The sequence below is a fragment of the Mustela erminea genome, chromosome 3 (assembly GCF_009829155.1).
Source record: "Mustela erminea isolate mMusErm1 chromosome 3, mMusErm1.Pri, whole genome shotgun sequence".
In the NCBI taxonomy this organism is placed as follows: domain Eukaryota; kingdom Metazoa; phylum Chordata; class Mammalia; order Carnivora; family Mustelidae; genus Mustela; species Mustela erminea.
In genome coordinates this window covers 65,780,712-65,801,224 of record NC_045616.1, presented here as the reverse complement: position 1 = coordinate 65,801,224, position 20,513 = coordinate 65,780,712, and the positions used below count along the sequence as shown (strand labels likewise).

General features: G+C 35.5%; 1 protein-coding gene across 5 annotated transcripts in view; it reads left to right on the top strand.

The window, feature by feature from the left end:
- FCHO2 (FCH and mu domain containing endocytic adaptor 2) overlaps positions 1-20,513 on the top strand; it is a 116,133-nt gene that overhangs the window by 19,258 nt on the left and 76,362 nt on the right. For 3 of the 5 annotated variants that reach the window (XM_032335997.1, XM_032335996.1, XM_032335998.1), the window contains 3 exons: positions 11,909-11,983; positions 13,988-14,129; positions 14,221-14,373. In XM_032335997.1, the coding sequence (XP_032191888.1) occupies positions 11,909-11,983; positions 13,988-14,129; positions 14,221-14,373 (370 nt within the window). Of the gene's footprint in view, positions 1-4,305; positions 4,359-11,509; positions 11,522-11,908; positions 11,984-13,987; positions 14,130-14,220; positions 14,374-20,513 lie in introns of those variants that run through there. The other 2 variants (XM_032336000.1, XM_032335999.1) reach the window with 2 other exon arrangements.

Genomic DNA, 20,513 nt, shown 5'->3' with positions numbered 1-20,513 from the left:
AGAATTTTATAGGAATGGGATCATACTGAATATACTCTGTCATCCAGTACTTTCACTCAGTATAATTATGTTGAGATTGATCCATGTTGTTGCTTGTATCAATAATTCATTCCTTTCTACTGTTAAGTAGTATTCTATTTATGGATACCACAATTTATCCATTCAAATGGCAAAGGAAGTTAGTTGTACCTATTTTTGAACTTTGTATTAAGTATATCAATTTAATCATTATATTGAGTGTTCTTTTGTCTTCTTTTACTCAGCATGTTTGTGAGATTCATTTTTTTTTTTAGATTATTTATTTATTTATTTGAGAAACAGAGATCACAAGTAGGCAGAGAGACAGGCAAAGAGAGAGGGGGAAGCAGGCTCCCCGCTGAGAAGAGAGCCCGATGCGGGGCTGGATCCCAGGACCCTGGGATCATGACCTGAGCCGAAGGCAGAAGCTTTAACCCATTGAGCCACCCAGGCGCCCCATGAGATTCATTTTTTGAGTGTAGTATAATTATGTTCAATGTTACGTAGTACTAAATTGTGTAAATATGCCAAAATATGTCTACTACTGTTTACAGACATTTGGATTCTTTCCAGTTTTTTTTTTTTGCTATTACTAGTAATATTGCTTTGAATACTCCTGTATGAGTCTTGCTATACATATACTTATATTTATATTACGTATATACCTTAGAGTAGAATTGCCAGGTCATAGAGTTATGTATATGCAATACCAAAGAATTTTCCAAGATGGTTGTACCAGTTTATACCAGCAGCAGCCTTGTTTCAGAGTTCTAGTTGTTAATGTCTTCATCACCACTTGGTATTGCCACTCTTTTAATGTGAATCATTCTGATAAGTGGAAGTACATGTCTCCCCCACTTTTCAGAAGTTGGTGTTACGCCACTTTGCTCTTAAGAAAGATATATATCACTTTGCCAACCAAGAACAATCCTTAGAGGATTTTTGCTTTTGCAAAAAATAGCAAAATGAGAAAATAATGTTTGGCATTTGTTTTGCAGTGAGCCCTTATGGAGGCGGTGTGTACAAGGAGAGTGGCGCTGCCAAGCTCCTTCCCTGGGAACTGCTTAGTATCTCATTTTCATGCCGCCATAGTTTTGAACTGTGTCTGTGAACATCTGTGCCTTAGCTCAGTTTATTTTATGCATCTGTTAGCAAGATATGCCCTACAGTATCAGAAAAGCCTAAGAGGGGTTATTTTTTGGGTCTGGTAAAGCTCAAAAATTTTTCTGTATAAATTAATGGTAATTGCTTCTTTGCTTTATGCCATTTTGGCTTATGAAAGATTTCATAGGAAGGCCGTACTTTTATTTTGTTTGTTTTTTTATTGAAAAAAATTTTATTTATGTATTTGAGAGAGAGAGTGTAGAGAGAGTATGAGGGGGGAGGGTCAGAGGGAGAAGCAGACTCCTTGCTGAGCGGGGAGCCCAACATGGGGCTTGATCACTGGACTCCAGGATAATAACCTGAGCCAAAGGCAGAGGTTTAACCAGCTGAGCTACCCAAGTGCCCTAGAAGGCTATACTTTTAGATTGTGAGGGATACCTGTATTTCATTGTGGTTTTAATTTGCATTTTCCTGATAGATGATGACCTTGAGCATCCTTTCATATGTTCATTAGTTATTTGCATTTTCTCTTTAATGAAGTACCTGTTAATCTCTTTTTTTATAAAATATTTATTTGAGAGAGGGAGAGAGAGCACATAATGTGTGCAAGTGGGGGAAAGGATGGAGTGATAGAGTCCTCATGCCGACTCCCTGTGAGCAGGGAGCCCATCATGAGGCTTAACCCACAACCCAGGAGATCAGGACCTCAGCTGAAACTGAGTGGGATGTTGATCCGGCTGAGCCACCTAGGCGCCCCTTCTGTCCATCTCCTGTGGTGTTTTTTTTTTTTTTTAAACCCTGTTAAAGAACAAATTGAAGGAACTCTATGTATTTTGGGTGAAAGCAATTTGTCAGCATATATACACATTTATATATAAATCCCCTTGATTTTTATGTATTGACTTCGTGTCCAGAAACGTGTAAGTCCTTGCTTATTCTGATAATTTATCTGTAAATTGTTTTGGATTTTCTGTGTGTACAATCATCTTGTACAAGTGACAGTTTTATATCTCAGTTTCCAGTCCTCATACCTTTATATTTAGTTTTCTTATCTTACCATACTGAAGTATTACTTTAGGTGTAATACTGAATAGAAATGCTGATGGCAGGCATCTTGTCTTGTTCCTGGTCTCACATTTATTTCACTCTTATTTTTTTTTAAATTTATTACTATTATTTTTTAAGATTTTGTTTATTTATTTGACAGACAGAGATCACAAGTAGGCAGAGAGGCAGGCAGAGAGGCAGGCAGAGAGAGGAGGAAGCAGGATCCCTGCTAAGCAGAGAGCCTAATGCGGGACTCAATCCCAGGACCCTGGGATCATGACCTGAGCTGAAGGCAGAGGCTTTCACCCACTGAGCCACCCAGGGGCCCCTTACTCTTGTTTTTTTTAAGTTAGGCTCCATGCCCAGCGTGGAGCCCAACATGGGGCTTGAACTCAGGACCCTGAGATAAAGACCTGAGCTGAGATTTAGAGTCCGACGCTTTACCAAATGAGCCACCCAGGCGCCCTTCACATTTCACTCTTAAATATTATATATTTACTCAATTTTTTTCCTTACTGTTAATCAAATCAAGGAAACTTCCTTTTATATACTGTTTTGTAATTTTTTTTAAAAATATGAATGGATGTTGAATTTGGCCAGTACTTTTCCTGTATCTATTGAGATGTTTTTCTTTCTTTTTTCCCCCCTTGTTAAAATCTGAATTTGAATTTTGAATGTTAGACTTTCCATTTCTGATACAAACCAACTTGGTGGAGATATACTATCACTTTTATATATTGGTGGGTTAGTTTGCTATTTTATTTAGGATTTTAGCATCTATATTTGTTACTGAGATTGGCCTGAAAAATTCCTTTATCTAAGTGTCCTTAGGTTTTGGTCTCAAGGTTAGTTAGGCTTATAAAATGAGTTGCATATATCTCATTTTTTTATTCACTGAAAAAATTTGTGGAATATTATAGTTTCTTCTTTATGTGTTTCATAGATTTTGCTAGTAGACCCATCTGGACTTGAAATCATCTTTATAGGAAGGTTTCAAATTACATACTTAATTTCTTCAGTAGTTATAAGACCATTCAGATATTCCAGTTTTTCAGTGAGTTTGATAAGTCACACACACACACACACATACACACACACACACACAGATTTTTAAAGATTTACTTATTTTAGAAAAAGCTCGAGCATGCATGAGTTGGGGGGAAGGACACATAGAGAGGAAGGGGAGAGAAGTAGACTCCCTACTGAATGTGGGAGCTGGGGGCTGGCTTGATCCCATAATCCTGAGATTATGACCTGAGCCAAAATCAGGAGTCTGCCACTCAACTGAATGAGCCACCCAGGCACCCTAATAAATTACATTTTCAAGAATTTTTATAATTTCATCTACATTTAAAAATTTTTTTTCATTTTTATTTTAACTAGGCTCCATGCCCAATGTGGGTCTTGAACTCATGACCCTAATACTAAGCGTTGCATGTTATGTTATTGACTAAGCCAGCCAGGCACACCCCCTTTTATGAACTTTTTAAATGCCTGCTGGATCTGTATTAGATGTCTCCTTTTCACTCCTGACATCAGTTATTTGTGACTTCTTTATATTTTATGATCAGTCTCATTTGTCACTTGTTTGTTCTAAGTTTTTATAAAAAAAGCAACTATTGGCTTTGCTGATCCTTTTTGTATGTTTATTTTCTATTTCATTAACTTTCTATTCCTTATTTCCTCTGACTTTGTGTTCTTTTTCTAACTTTGAGATGGATGTTTAACAATGCTTTTCACCCTTTTTTCATTTCTTTTTTTTTTAATACTTAAATTTTTTTGAGTAATGTGTACACCCAACATGGGGCTCAAACTCAGAACCCCAAGATCAAGAGTTGCATGCTCCACCAGCTGAGCCAGCCAGGTGCTCCAGCCTTTTTTCATTTCTGATATATTCATTTAAGTCTGTGAATTTCCCTTAAGCATTGCTTTATTGTGTCTCACCAGTTTTGAGTAGTAGAATTTTCATTATATTTAGTTTAAAGATAGTTTAATTTTCTTGTGCTTTTTTTCTTGCCTCCCTGGGTTATTTAGAAGTATATTTTTAAATTTCTAGATATGTATTGATTTTTAAAGGTATATTTTTGCTTATGCTTAATTACATGTATTTAGAGAACATACTCTGTATGATTTCAGCATTTTGAAATATGTTGACACTTGGATTATGGACCAGGATAGAGTCAATTTTGGTAAATATCTTCATGTACCTGAAAGTCTGTGTTCTGCATTTGTTGTCTATATGTTTTTAAGTTTGTGCATTCTTTTGTTCATTTCTAATCTTTCCCCACTGGTTTTTGTTTTTGTTTTTTTTTCCTGCTCATTTTATCATTTCCTAAGAGGATTATAGTTAGTTTCCCATTTTGATTGTGGTTTTTCTGTTTATCCATGTAGTTCTGTCAACTTTACTTTTATATATTTGAAGCCATATTAGTAGGTGGATACACATTATTTTTTTTTAAATTGAAGTGTGGTTGACATAATTAATGTTAACATTAGTTTCAGGTGTACAACATAGTGATTCAACAACTGTATACTTAATGCTATGCTCACCACAAGTGTAGCTACCATGTAGTACCATACAGTGCTATTACAATAGTTTTGACTGTATTTCCTCTGCTGTACCTTTTATCCCCATGACTTATTCATACCATAAATGGAAGCCTGTACCTCCTGCTCCCCTTTCATCCATATTGCCCATTCCCCCTCATCCCTCCTGTTACCTTCCTTCTGACAACCTACCAGTATGTTCTCTGTATCTTTAGGTCTGGTTTTGCTTTTGTTTGTTTATTTTTTTTTTAAGATTTTATTTATTTATTTGACAGAGATCGCAAGTAGGCAGAGAGGCGGGCAGAGAGAAAAGGGAAGCAGGCTCCCCCTGAGCAGAGAGCCCAACGTGATGTCGGCTTGATCCCAGGACCCTGAGACCATGACATGAGCTGAAGGCAGAGGCTTAACCCACTGAGCCACCGAGGCGCCCCACATTGTTCTGTTTTTTAGATTCCACATATAAGTGAAACCGTATGGTATTTGCCTGACATTTCACCTACTGTAATCCCTCTTATGTCCATCCATGTTATTGTAAATGGCAAGATCTCATTCTTTTTTTTTTAAATTAAATTAAGTTTAATTTTTTTCAATATTGTTCCAAAATTCATTGTTTATGGACCACATTCAGTGCTTCATGCAATACGTGCCCTCCATAATACCTACCACCAGGCTAACCCCCCCACACACTCCCCAAAACCGATCTCATTCTTTTTATGGCTGGCTGAGTAATATCTGTATCCATCCATTCATCCATCTTGTCCATCCATCCCACATTTTCTTAATCCATTCATCTAAGAGTGGACGTTTAGGTTGCTTCTGTATCTTGGTTATTGTAGATGATGCTGCAATAAACACAGTGGTGCATATGTCTTTTCGAATTAGTGTTTTTGTTTTCTTTGGGTAAATAACCAGTAGAATCACTGTATTATATGGTATTTTTATTTTTAATTTCTTTGAGGAACCTCAATAATGTTTTCCACAGGGGCTGTATGAATTGACATTCCCGCCAACACTGCATGATGTTTCCTTTTTCTCCACATCCTCGCCAACACTTATTATTTCTTGTCTTTTTGATACTAGCTATTCTAACTGGTATGAGGTGATACCGCATTGTGGTTTTGACTTGCATTTCTCTGATGATTAGTGATATTGAGCACCTTTTCATGTGTCTGTTGACCATCAGTATGTCTTCTTTGGGAAAATGTCTTTAGGTTTTCTGGGCAGATACAACTTTAGAACTAATACATCTTCAGGTGAATTGAACTTTTTATCATTGTGAAGTGTTCTTTATATGCCTGGCATTGTTTTTTGCTTTAATTCTACTTTTTTTTTAAAGTGTCATAAGTTTGCTTTTGTTAAGTTTTTGTGTGGTATTTGTATTCTTTTTTTTGCTGCGTCCTTGTGGTGTAGTGTGTTATTTTAAAAGGCATTTTTACTTTAATTGGAGAATTTAGTCCATTACGTACAGTATAATTGTAGATATATTTGGGTTCAAATTTCTTGTCTCAGAGGTTGTCAGATTTTTTTGTGTAAAAGTCAGAAAGTAAATATTTTAGGTTTTGTGTACCATCTGATCTCTGTTGCAGCTATCGTCTTTGCTGTTTTAGTACAAAAATAGCCATAACTAATATGTAAATAAATGAGCTTGGCTGTGCTCTAATAAAAATTTATTTATAAGAACAAAAATGGGCCATATGTGGCCAGTGGTGCTGTAGGTTGCCAAACTATATGCTATTTTAAATTAATATTTTTTATCCTACTTACACTGAATTTTTTCCCTCTTCTTTCTTGCTTTTTGGACTTTAAAAAAAAATTCTTCTATTAGCTTAGAAGTAATACCTTCTACTTTTCTTTTAATGGTTATCCTAGGTTTACAACAAAATTGAGAGGAAGATGTAGAGATTTCCCATTTGCCCCCTGCCCTTACAGATGCATAGCTTCCCCCATTATCAATATCCTCCACCAGAATGGTATATCTAAAACATTTGTTTTAATTTCTTAATTTTTAAAATTTTTATTTAAAAATTTTTAATTGACATACAAAATTTAGTTGACATACAAATTATATTAGTTTCAGGCATACAGTGTACTGAATTGATAATTGTGTACGTTAGGAAAAGCTCACCACAATAAGTGTGGTTACATTCTGTCACCGTACGAATTTATTCCAATATTGTTGGCCCTGTTCCCAATGCTATACTTTTCGTACCCATAACTTACTTATTTTATTCCATACAAACTGGAAGTTTGTATCTCTTATTAATCATCTTCTATTTTGTCTGTATCCCCACCTCCCTGGAATATGGTATATTTTTTACCAGGTGTGAACCTACATTGACACATTATAATCACCCAAAGTCCATTGTTTTGCCTTGGAGGTTCACCCATACATTATATGGGTTGGACAAATGATAATGACATGTATCCATCATTACAGTATTATGTAAAATATTTTCACTGTATTAGGAATTCTTTATGCTCTTTTTCACTGATTGCCTTTTCTAGTTGTTATATGGTTGAAATCGTACAGTATCTAATAGACTTTTCAGATTGGCTTCTTTCATTTAGTAGTATTCATTTAAGGTGACTTAATGTCTTTTCATGCCTTGGTGGCTCATTTCTTTTTAGTACCGAATAATACTCCATTGTCTGGAAGATACCTTGGTTACTTCCAAGTTTTGGCAGTAATGAATAAAGGTCCTATAAGCATCTGTGTGCGGGTTTTTTTGTGGACATGTTTCCAAATCTTTTGCGTAGATAACAGGGAACTCCATTGCTGGATTATGTGGTCAAAGTATGTTTAGTTTTGTAAATAACTACCAAACTGTGCCAAAGTAGCTGTATCATTTTGCATTTCTGCCAGCAATGTTGGAGAATTCCTTTGCTCCACAGCCTTGCTAGTATTTGGTTTTCTCAGTGGTTCAGACTTTGGTCCTTATAATAGGTATATAGTTGTATCTTGCTTTAATTTAGATTTCCTTGATGACATATGATATGTAGCTTCTTTTTATATGCTTATTTGACACCTTTATATCTTTTTTGGTGAGATGTCTGGTTAAGGTTGTTGGCCCATTTTTAAATCTCATTGTTGTCTTTTTTTTTTTTTTTTAAAGATTTTATTTATTTATCAGAGAGAGAGAGAGGAAGAGAGAGCGAGCACAGGCAGACAGAATGGCAGGCAGAGGCAGAGGGAGAAGCAGGCTCCCTGCCGAGTAAGGAGCCTGATATGGGACTCAATCCCAGGATGCTGGGATCATGACCTGAGCCAAAGGCAGCTGCTTAACCAACTGAGCCACCCAGGTTTCCCTCTCATTGTTGTCTTATTGTTGAGTTCCAAGAGTTCTTTATATATTTGAGATAAGTCTTTCTTCAAATGTGTCTTTTGCAAATGGTTTCTTCCAGTCTATGACTTCTCATTTTCTCGACATTGTGTTTCACAGAGCAGAAATTTTTAATTTTAATGAGGTCCAACTTACTGATTTCTGTCATAGGTCTTTGTTGTTTATCTGGAAAGACATCACTATATCCAAGATCTTCTGGGTTTTCTCTTATGTTATTATTTTCTAGGAGTTGCACAGTTTTGCATGCCACTGGATTTTTAATTATTTATTTAAGAATTTTATTTAGTTGAGAGAGAGAGAGAGAGCGAGAGCATGAGCATGGGGGAGAGGCAGAAGGAGAGGGAGAAGCAGACTGCCTTGCTGAGTAGAGAACCTGGTGTGGAACTCAGTCCCAAGACCCTGGGATCATGACCTAGGCTGAAGGCAGAGACACCCAGGTGCTCACTGAAAATTTTTTTTTTTAATTCAAGATCATTCCAGTATCTATTGTTGAGATGTTAGGTATCAGTAATTATTGCTTCTTTAAAGGTAATATTTGAAACCTGGCAATTCACAGACCTGTACCCCTGGGGATAAAAATACATTATATGTTTATAAAAAATAAAAAATTAAAAAAAAAAGGTAATATTTGGTTGTTGGAAGGGTTTAGCTGCTTTTAAGATTTTCTTTTAGCCTTTCATTTTCAGCACTTTTCACCTAGGTGTAAACATGTCACCTAGGTAGACATAGTTTTACTATGTGATGAGGTATAGATTTCTTTTTATTTATACTCTTAGGGTTTGTTGGGCTACTTGGATCTGTGGTTTGCTCTCTTTTGCCAGTTTTGGAAAATTGTCCATTATTTCTGGAAATAATTCTTCTGACTTCCCCCAGCCCCTTTATACATTAGGTTTTTTTACTTTGTCCTTTTTCTGTTTTCCATTCTTCCATTTCTCTTCTCTGTTTTCCATTCTTTACTCTCTCTGAGCTTTATACCAGGATAGAGTCTTCTCACTTCTCTTCTGGTTTACTGCTTCTCACTGTAGTGTATTGAATCTGCTATTTAACCTCATGGGTTGAGATATTAATTTTTGATACTGTATTTTTCAGATAAAGAATTGTATCTTTTTTTCAAATTTGCTATGATTTCCTTCAATTTTTAAAAATGATTTCTATTTATCTACTGAAATTCTTGATTGATTGATTGATTTACACTCTACACCCAGTGTAGGGCTTGAACTCAGGACCCTGAGATCAAGAGTCACATGCTCTAGTGACTGAGCCAGGTAGATGCCCCGCAAATTCTTGCTTTAATGTACTATCTCCTTGAAGATAATATATGAACTCAAAATCTAAGCTTTATAATCTCAACATTTGGAACATTGCTAATTTGTTCTTCCTGGGTTTTTGTTCCTTTGTCTTATTTGCTTATGTGCCTGATGCTTTATAAATGTGTGTAAGACATCCATACCAGGATCCAGTATCAGGGTTTGAAAAAATACAGTTGGTAGTCCCTTTGAAAGCTTGCCTATTAGGTTTATCCTTACTCATTGAGTGTCAGCTTAACGTTACGGGATTTCCCATGCTTCCCATCTCTGGTAAGTCTCAATCTAGTTTTGTCTCCCTTACCCTGTGAGGCTTTGAAAAACTCTGCTCCTCTTCTTAGTCTCAGTTTCTGCTTCTAGATGCCCCCCAGGGAAAAGCTGACCAATGTATCTGACTTATTTCTTTGAATATCCTTCTCTTAGATCTTGGCTTACTCATTGTTAATTGCCACCTGAGCTCTCTGATGCCTTTTAGTTAGACCCTTTCTCCATGATTTTCTGGTTTTCATCATCAGGAGGTTTTTGTATCATTTTACTGGTGCGGGAGATTGAATCACTTTTTGTTGCTGTTAAACTTACCCATTGAGATAATGTTTTTTTCTGTATTAACTTTTTTTAGATGATCAAAGTACCACCCTTGTGTGATACAGTATGTTAAAAAAGACATACAGAAGTTTAAAGGAGCGAAAAAACTCACAGTTCCATCAGTGAGAGAGTTACTGTTAACAGTTTTTTTTAATTTATTTTTTATTTATTTTCAGCATAACAGTATTCATTATTTTTGCACCACACCCAGTGCTCCATGCAATCTGTGCCCTCTATAATACCCACCACCTGGTACCCCAACCTCCCACCCCTTCAAAACCCTCAGATTGTTTTTCAGAGTCCATAGTCTCTCATGGTTCACTTCCCCTTCCAATTTCCCCCAACTCCCTTCTCCTCTCTAACTCCCCATGTCCTCCATGCTATTTGTTATGCTCCACAAATAAGTGAAACCATATGATAATTGACTCTCTCTGCTTGACTTATTTCACTCAGCATAATCTCTTCCAGTCCTGTCCATGTTGCTATAAAAATTGGGTATTCAGGGGCGCCTGGGTGGCTCAGTGGGTTGGGCCGCTGCCTTCGGCTCAGGTCATGGTCTTGGGGTCCTGGGATCGAGTCCCGCATCGGGCTCTCTGCTCGGCAGGGAGCCTGCTTCCCTCTCTCTCTCTCTCTGCCTGCCTCTCCATCTACTTGTGATTTCTCTCTGTCAAATAAATAAATTAAAAAAAATCTTAAAAAAAATTGGGTATTCATCCTTTTTGATGGAGGCACAATACTCCATCGTGTATATGGACCACATCTTCCTTTTCCATTCGTCCGCTGAAGGGCATCTTGGTTCTTTCCACAGTTTGGCGACCGTGGCGATTGCTGCTATAAACATTGGGGTGCAGATGGCCCTTCTTTTCACTACATCTGTATCTTTGGGGTAAATACCCAGTAGTGCAATGGCAGGGTCATAGGGAAGTTCTATTTTTAATTTCTTGAGGAATCTCCACACTGTTCTCCAAAGAGGCTGCACCAACTTGCATTCCCACCAACAGTGTAAGAGGGTTCCCCTTTCTCCACATCCCCTCCAACACATGTTGTTTCCTGTCTTGCTAATTTTGGCCATTCTAACTGGTGTAAGGTGATAGCTCAATGTGGTTTTAATTTGAATCTCCCTGAAGGCTAGTGATGATGAACATTTTTTCATGTGTCTGATAGCCTTTTGTATGTCTTCACTGGAGAGGTGTCTGTTCATATCTTCTGCCCATTTTTTGATATGATTGTCTGTTTTGTGTGTGTTGAGTTTGAGGAGTTCTTTATAGATCCTGGATATCAACCTTTTGTCTGTACTGTCATTTGCAAATATCTTCTCTCATTCCGTGGGTTGCCTATTTGTTTTCTTGACTGTTTCCTTTGCTGTGCAGAAGCTTTTGATTTTGATGAAGTCCAAAAGTTTATTTTCACTTTTGTTTCCTTTGCCTTTGGAGACATATCTTGAAAGAAGTTGCTGTGGCTGATATCGAAGAGATTACTGCCTATGTTCTCCTCCAGGATTCTGATGGATTCCTGTCTCACGTTGAGGTCTTTTATCCATTTTGAGTTTATCTTTGTGTACGATGTGAGAGAATGGTCGAGTTTCATTCTTCTACATATAGCTGTTAACAGTTTCTTTTTGTAAGAGAGCTAGGTGTTGTGGCCATAGGGTTGGGGAAAAGTTTGAAATAAGTTTGGTTTGGATATTTTTAGTTTGAGGGGACTAAGATAACTAAGTATCATGACCACATACCTACTTTTTTTTTTTTTCCTTTTTACATAAACTCTATACCCAACCTGGGGCTTGAACTTATGACCCCAAGATGAAGAGTCGAATGATCTACTGACTGAATCAACCAGGCACCCCAGTACCTACTTATTTTTAATATAATTTGAGTTTTTTTGTTTCAGCAGTTTTAATTATATTTGATAATTTTTCTATGTGTTTGAGAGCTCTTATCCTATGGAAATTTGATTTAACAGAGCTACAATAGAAGAAGCATACTCCAGGTCAATGACGAAACTAGCAAAATCTGCAAGCAATTATTCACAACTTGGGTGAGTTAGTTTCTTTGAAAAATTCTTTTTCTTTTTTTTTTTTTTGAAAAATTCTTTTTCAATTTTGATTTAGGCACAGTTCTTGAGAATATTTAAGTTCTTGTTCATAAATATAACAACATATAATGTACTTATTTGGTTGTGGTTTTATTATAGGAAATTCTGCCTTATTTTTAGTTACCAGGTGAGAGGTAGAAAAAACATGGATTGACTTCACCTGTGTTTCCTGATAATAAAGATGTTGACAGCATTTCTGTTTTTGGAATGTGTGGTTCTCATAAATAATGGATGTATTTTACAAGTTAGTGTCATTGCTTAAGATTATAAAGATTTTAAATATTAACATCTTACTGATGGGTATTTAGCCTAGAAATTGTTTCCTCTGTATTTTTTGCCTTTAAACATAACTTAGACTGGTCAGTTTTCTTTTTTTCTGTTTATTATACATTAATGTGTATTATATGACCGAAAAAATGTTCTGTATATCAGACTTTTAAAAATGTAATGTATATTTGACATTCCTTAAAGAAACCTCTACTTAGAGAAGTCTTACGTTGAACCCCTTTACAATATAAAGAATCCTTGGGTAAGGGGACACTCCTCATCTTCCTGCATTGTGAAATTCACACTGTCATGTATCAGGTTTACATTGAAGTGATGTACATATATTTTGGTGCTGTCATGAGTGGATACTTTCCAGTTATCTATTTTTACTCTCAATATTTTTCATTTAACTCCTTGCCAGATTTGATGCTGATTTAGCTTTTAAAATGTGGGGTGAGTTCTAATCAGAACAGCCCTATTCTAAGAATCTTAACTTTCCTTTTTGAACTTCTTTACTGTTGCTTAAAATGATAACTGTGAGTTAGCATTCTCACTGGATAGGAAATATAGTAATTGGGACAGAGTACATATTAGGATAAGTAATTTCTTTCTCTGCCATTTTGCCTTGTGCTTCTGTTTGTTTTCAAGTAGAGGTCTGGTCATGGTGCAAAACAGATGATGTTGAAAATATGTTAGGTAGTACCTGAGGAAATCATAGATAAAATTATCCTTAGATTATTCCTTATTGGCCAGATTGGTTTAAGCTAAGCACTGACATCCTAAGTACTATCCAAGATATAATAATATAGTAATTCTTGGATATACTTGAGCCTGCAGAAAACACTAAATTCTCAGTTTTGTGAAAAAGTGGTAGGAATGTATGTCATGTTTCACGTACCATGTAGTGGAAAAGGGACTGTCTTAGTGTTAAAGTACATAGATAAAGTGATCTGAAACAAGATTTCAAGTAACAGCATTAAATTAATTCTCAAATGATTATTAATGATGAAGATTCTTATAAAATCCTGTGGTGTGCCTTTGAGTTTGCATGTTTGAATTCAGAGGAATTTATATTTTTTGATGAAGCTTTTTTTTTTTTTTTAAAGATTTTATCTATTTATTTGTCAGAGAGAGTGAGCACAGGCAGACAGAGTGGCAGGCAGAGGCAGAGGGAGAAGCAGGCTCCCCGCCGAGCAGGGAGTCCGACGCGGGACTCGATCCCAACATGCTGGGATCATGACCCGAGCCGAAGGCAGCCGCCCAACCAACTGAGCCACCCAGGCGTCCCTGATAAAGCATTTTAAATGAGCACTAAATAGCCAAAAATTGAAATTTGTTAAAAGCTGATTTTTAACAGTGATTAGAAAGGCTTCTGATGCAAGTCAAAAAAACCCCAAATCAACTCAGAAAATAGTATGGTATAATTAAGAGAGGGCCATGGCCAGACCTGTGATAAATATTTAACTGATTCCTCCTGTGTACTTAAGGTCCAAATATTTTAATTAACCAAGGATTAAAAAAAATCACTGTTCAGTCTGTCAGTCATTTCATTTGTGCTTTATTTTAATTTCCTATTTTGTCTAATTAAAATTGCTGAATATAATACTTTTTCTGTTTGTTCTGTTTTGGAGCCTTAAACTTTTCTTTTATTAAATAATTTCCATATTTTCTTTCCCTTAGAACATTTGCACCAGTGTGGGATGTGTTCAAAACATCTACAGAGAAATTAGCAAACTGTCACTTGGATCTTGTTAGAAAATTACAAGAACTAATAAAGGAAGTTCAGAAGTATGGAGAAGAACAAGTAAAATCTCATAAAAAGGTATCAGTTTTTTCCCGCTAAAGGAATGATAGATGAAATATTGAGTGCTTTACAGTGCAGTTGTTTTGATGAATCATTTCATACCACACAGACTAAAGAAGAAGTTGCAGGAACTCTGGAAGCTGTTCAAACCATTCAAAGCATAACTCAGGCCCTCCAGAAATCCAAGGAAAATTATAATGCCAAGTGTGTAGAACAAGAACGTTTGAGAAAGGAAGGAGCTACACAAAGAGAAATAGAAAAGGTAATTGTAATAAAAATAATCTCTGTGGTTTCAAAGCCCTTTTAAACAAATGACTGCATTTAATCCTCAGACACTCAAGAATGATCTCATACTAAAGATGAAGACACTGTACTGTGCCTCCAAGTGTTCATGATTTACCTAAGTGAAAAAGAGCTAGGTTTGTAGAATATGTTGTGTTGTGTATAAAAAATACATTAGCAGATACATAAAAAGAAATAATTTCTTTTTTCCGTTGACATTTGTTGGCTATTTTTATAATAAGATACTTGATAATATACTGCTTGGTGTAGGGTTTAACGTAAGGTAAATTTTTTTTTTAGTCAAGATTGGTATACTTAGAAAGGCATAGATACTTGAAGATAAGCTTTAAAATATGTGTTGTGGGTGACTTATTGCTGACTTTGACGACATTTATGTAGTATTGCGGTAAACCACAATCCTTTCCCCCACTCGGCGTTTTAAGTGAAAGTAGATTTTTTCCCCCTTTCAGAACAGTCTAAACTAACCATTCACTTGTTTGATGTGTTATATCTCCTTTAGGAATGAGCCATAGGGAGTGATAATTTTGAAAGCTTTTCTAAAGTATGGGACATATCCACTAAAAAAAACCCAACAAGTTGTAACTGTATTTTAGCAATTACAGTAATTATAGAAGTGTATATATATGGACAGAAACTAGAAGAGAATATGGAAAAAATCAAAACAGTTGATGGATTTTGGCATAACTAATTTCCTTTAATGTTTGTGCAATAAATAAAAGTTGGGAAGGAGAAAAAGATAAGTCACAGTATGTTTACTATTTTAAAACACCATTCCAGACACAGCATTTGTAAATAAAATATGATAAGGAAAAACAGAACAAAATTATAGGACTTAAAAAAGTAGAATATTATCTCTGTGAACCAGAAACAGAATGGAAACTGAAAGTGGTGTGTAGAGATTGGTTTTGCTGGTTTTGCTGGACTCACAGTCCTAAGTTAGGCTGTGGAATTTAAGCTCTTGTTTCTTAAAAGGGACTAAGTGTTACCCATCCGAGATAAAGCACAAGGAGTCCCACTGTCTTTGTGAAGCAATATAGGGAGAAAAAAAGAAAACTCTTAGGCTGCTGACTAGGGCTAAAGCTTTATCAGAAGGTAGGGGCTAATGGACACAATTCTGACCCAAATCAAGCTAAGGAACATTTCATCACTTTTTTGGCCATATCCCCCATATTCTTTCAGGGAAGTAATTAAAAACTGCCTTTATAAGACTGATACTAAATTGGGGACTTTGAGGGGTGACACAAAATGCCATGAAAACTATTAGGTGGGGTGAGCACAAAGGATAAAACATAACACAATTCTAGTTGGTGACATTTACATTGCATTCTGTGGATCTGTCCCACCTCACTGATGGAGTGAGAGAGAAGAGGCGAAGGGGACAAAACAAGAAACCTCCCATTTGAAATGAGTGAACAACCAAAATTCTAGAGTACACCCAAGAAATCTAGTGCTAAGACAACAATAAATTTACCAATTGGAAGAAGAATTCACTCAAGATAAAATTTAAATTTATAAAATAGATGAACAAAAAAGGTTGTGTTCAGTATGTTCAAAGAGATAAATGAATATAAACTAGTAAATAAAATTAAGGCATAATGGAACAAGGTCTACTTGATAGGGAAACAGCTAATTAGAAAACTTGGAAATGAAAAATATGGTTATTGAGGAAAAAGTAATAGAAAATACAAACTTGGGACACCTGGGTAGCTCAGTTGGTTAAGGGTCTGCCTTTGCATGATCTTAGGGTCCTAGGTTTGTGTCTTGCATCAGGTTCCCTGCTCAGTGGGGAGTCTGCTTCTCCCTTTGTGCAGGCTCGCTCGTTCTCTAAAACTTTAGACTTGATGTAGTCAAAGACTGAATTTGGAAGATGGTACTGAGGGAACCACCCAGAACATTAGTACAAAGAAATAAAGATTACTGGGGCACCCGGGTGACTCAGTCAGTTAAACCTCTGTCTTCTGCTCAGGTGTTAGTCTCAGGGTTTTAGGATTGAGCCCCAGGTTAGGCTCTGTGCTTAGGAGGGAGTCTGTTTCTCCCTCTCCCTTTGCCTCTCCCCTATTCATGTGCATTCTTGTACTTTCTCTCTCTCAAATAAATAAAATCATAAAAAAACAAAAACAAAGGTTACCAACATTCATCTGATGTGAATTCCAGAAGAAAATGGAAAGAATGGTTGTTTAGTAATATTTAAAGAATTCATAGCTCAGGATTTTTTATACCTGAAGAAATTCAGTAGTCCACAGATGAATACAACACTGTAAGTTAACTAGAATTAACATAAAAACTTAAGAAAATAAAAAAACTTAAGAAAATATATATGTATATATAAATACTAAAAAAAATAAGAATTCCCAGATTAAAAGTACATTCTTGGTGTTAAGTAGGTTACATAAAGGTAAACTCAGACCTAGACTCCAGAGAAAAAGAGAATATTAAAAGCTACCAGGTGTTTCTGGTTTTCTCACATCTTTGCAATCAGAATTCATTTTCTGCTGATGATACCATTATTATCACTGTTGATAAGGTGACATATATATGTGTATTTTTATTGCCTATGTGAACTTGGTTATTCTGTGTGGTAGCATGATTGGACAACTGCAGCACTTTTGATGTTTTAGTTAACAGACCATCTTAAGACGATTTGAGGAAGGAATTGTTCTGGTTTTTGTCTAAAAACTTTTTGTTGAGACCTTCTGGTAAGATCAAGAAAATGTGAGCACTGGTGTTTAGAAGAAAATTGGGAGATAATGAGCATTTTTAAGAGGTATTACATCAGTAATGGTCTTGATGACATTGAAGATAATATTGTGTGGGGGAAAAAACACCTCAGCAGTCTCTCAATTGGAAAGTAATTGAGAAAGTTTACATCTGAATATGTGGAAGATATAATTCAAATAATTCATTTTGCTTTCCTTTTTATTCTGTATCAGTATACTTCTAAGTCTAAAAGAGCTCTTCTAGAAGTATAAAATTAGAATTTTAAGTGATAAGAAAGAATTATTTTATATTTTAGATGATAAAATTTTTCTGTTTTAATGGTACACAAGATAATGGTGTACTTTATAAATTAATGGTATATCAGAGTTAGTAATAATCAAGTAGGTACATTAAGCCTAACTTCTAAAAGAATAAAAGTCTAATAAGTCTTAAATAAGGACAAAGAAGAGGATATTAAAATTTATTGATAAGGGGGCGCCTGGGTGGCTCAGTGGGTTAAGCCTCTGCCTTGGACTCAGGTTATGATCTCGGGGTCCTGGGATTGAGCCCCGTGTGGGGCTCTCTGCTCAGCGGGGATCCTGCTTCCCCCTCCCTCTCTGCCTGTCTCACTACCTACTTTTAATCACTCTTTGTCAAATAAATAAAATCTTTAAAAAATATTTATTGATAGGAAAGGAAGGAGGAAATAAAGAATGGTAGGCAAAAAGCTCAAAGTTCAAATATACCAAAGCCATGATGTGTATAAGTGAATTAGACTCCTCTAATAAATAAGTTGATTGTCAAATTGGAAAAAAATTGTTATTATGTAAAACAACTTTAATGTTTAACAGCAGAAGACTGTTTCATATAATGGGACTATTCAGCAGTTCAAATAAATTTTATAGGATAAAGTGATAGATCTTGGATTTAAAATACTGTAGCAAAAAAATATTGGAAGGGGAAGAATGGATCGAATCTTGAAGTTATGTGATAGGTTAATGGAGTTTATTGCACTTCTTTTGTGTGCTCTAAAATGTTTATTATTAAAAAAAAAGGAATGCACTAGAATGACATGAGTCATTGACCTGGGTGAATCTAAAAAGCATAATGTTGAGCAAGAAAAACAAAGTTCCAGAAGAATATGTAGATTTTGATGCCTTTCACATAATCTTTAATTCTCTGTAAGAAAACCTTTTAAAGTATAATTAACTGTTCAAGGAACATGCATAGGGACAGTAAACACTGAGTTACATAATGGGAGTTTCCTTTGCAGAGCAAGTGGGAATGGGATTGGTAAGGACATTGGGCCTCCCTTTGTCTGTTTAATAATTAATTTTTTTCCAAAAAATGAAAAAGATAGGAACAAATACAGATAAAGCCAACTATATTTCAAAATAAGAGATTATTTTTTAAAATGTGAGCTATAGGAATAGTTCCTATAGGTCAATAACATACAGGTCAATAAATTGGTATGAATTCCATATCGTTAATGCAGAAGTATGCTATTTGAAATTTTCCAAAGGTTGAAAAGTAATCCTGACTAAATAGTGCTCTTTATTTGTGTGTATGTGTGTGTGTGTGTGTGTGTGTGAAACCCAGCAGATTTAACTTAGTACCTAGTGTGTACTAAGTGTAGTGACCACTTGCAGAATATATGGTCCCTAGAAGTTAGGCTTAAAGAAATGATTGAATCTTTTTATATAAAGCAAAAAAGGTTTAATATAAGGTAATTATTTAGATTAAAGGATTTTCTTTTCATTAACATACTAGGCAGAGCTATGGCATATGGTTGTTTCCAAGGGTTGTAAGTTGGTGGATTGTGCTTTTTGTAGTCATGTGGACAGCTTAGAGGAAGGGATGCTTTATTCTTTTTTTTTTTTTCCCCAAGATTTAATAAATTTATGTTTCTCAGAGAGAGCATGAGGTGGGGAAGGGCAGATGAAGAGGAAGAGAAACTTAGCAGACTCCCAGTATGGACCTGAATATCATGACTCTGAGATCAGGAGCCAGGCTAAAATCAAGAGTTAGACGCTTAACCGACTGTACCACGCAGGCAATCACAGGCACTTAAACACAAATATTTCTCCTAGTATATTGGTAAATTTATTTAAAAAGGTAAAGAAATCAATAAAATGTAGGATTTATTTTATTATTAGTAGGTAACTTGTTAAAGCCCATCTTTTTTTTTGTGAGAAGGAATGTAGCTGTTTTTTTGAAAGTGTAATTTCCTCATTTAAGAAAAAATGCTTTAACTTCCCTTTTTAATAATGACTTTGTGGAAGTGGTCAAATTTGTAACTACTAGGATATTGTTTTTACAATTCTACCCTATAATTTACAGTATTTCTAAGTATATATACTATTTAGAAAGTTGTTTTGACTCAACTGAGTGTTGCTATTTGTTTCCTCTGAGAGCTCTTTTTTGCTTTAAAAAAAATCAAGATGTTCCCAATACAATTACTTTCTAAAATTGCCTCGACATCTTTTTATATGATACCCTTATTTTTCTTTAAATTTGGTTTTGTCCTTACTCAAACACTTTGTGTCAACAATTTTTTTCATTTTATTCCTTTATGATGAAGTACTCCTTTTGTTAGTTTTCCAAGATACTTCTTTAAGTTGGTACATAATTTCCGTAGGATTCTGGCCTATTATTTTTACTTTTGAAGAGTGAGGGCTGATGTAAAAAATCTAAGTTAGAACTTTAAAAGGGTATCTTCTCTGTTCCTTCATGCCTCCAAATAAGAGAAGTGAAATTTTCCCCAACTTCCTCGTATCAGAAAATATGCTCCAGAAGACTTACCTGTCCTTTTATATTCTGAGTAAGATCCTGATCTGAACTTTTGAGATGAAGAAAATAATTTTATGGTTGGCTATAGTGGACAAATAAGTTTGTGGTGAGTTGAAAACTAAGTAGACTTAGTTTTACAGTGAGAACATTCCGGGAGGAAAAAAGAAAGTTAAGATAAGTAGGCTGGTTTAAATTTTTAGAAATTGTTAGAATTTTTAGAATTGTTTCTAAACCTATTGATTCAGTAAAAATTTGAGTACCCAAACTAGTTTGAATTCTAGAGACTGACTATTGGAAGAAGAAATGATGCTTCAGGAACTTCTTTCCATCTTTTAAAGTCCTGTAACTATTTTTTTTTTTTTTTTAACTTGAGAGAGAGAGAGAGAGCGCACAAGTAGGCAGAGGGAGAGGGAGAAACAGACTCCCTGCCAAGCAAGGAGTCTGATGTGGGGCTCAGTCCCTGAAGCCTGGGATCATGACCTGAGCCAAAGGCAGACTAATGACTGAGCCACTCAGGCGCTCAGGTGCTGCTTTAAGTCCTATAACTAAGTATAATGAATAATGTAAATAATGGCTTTGTTCACATTGTAGAGATGTATCATAGGTCTTTTA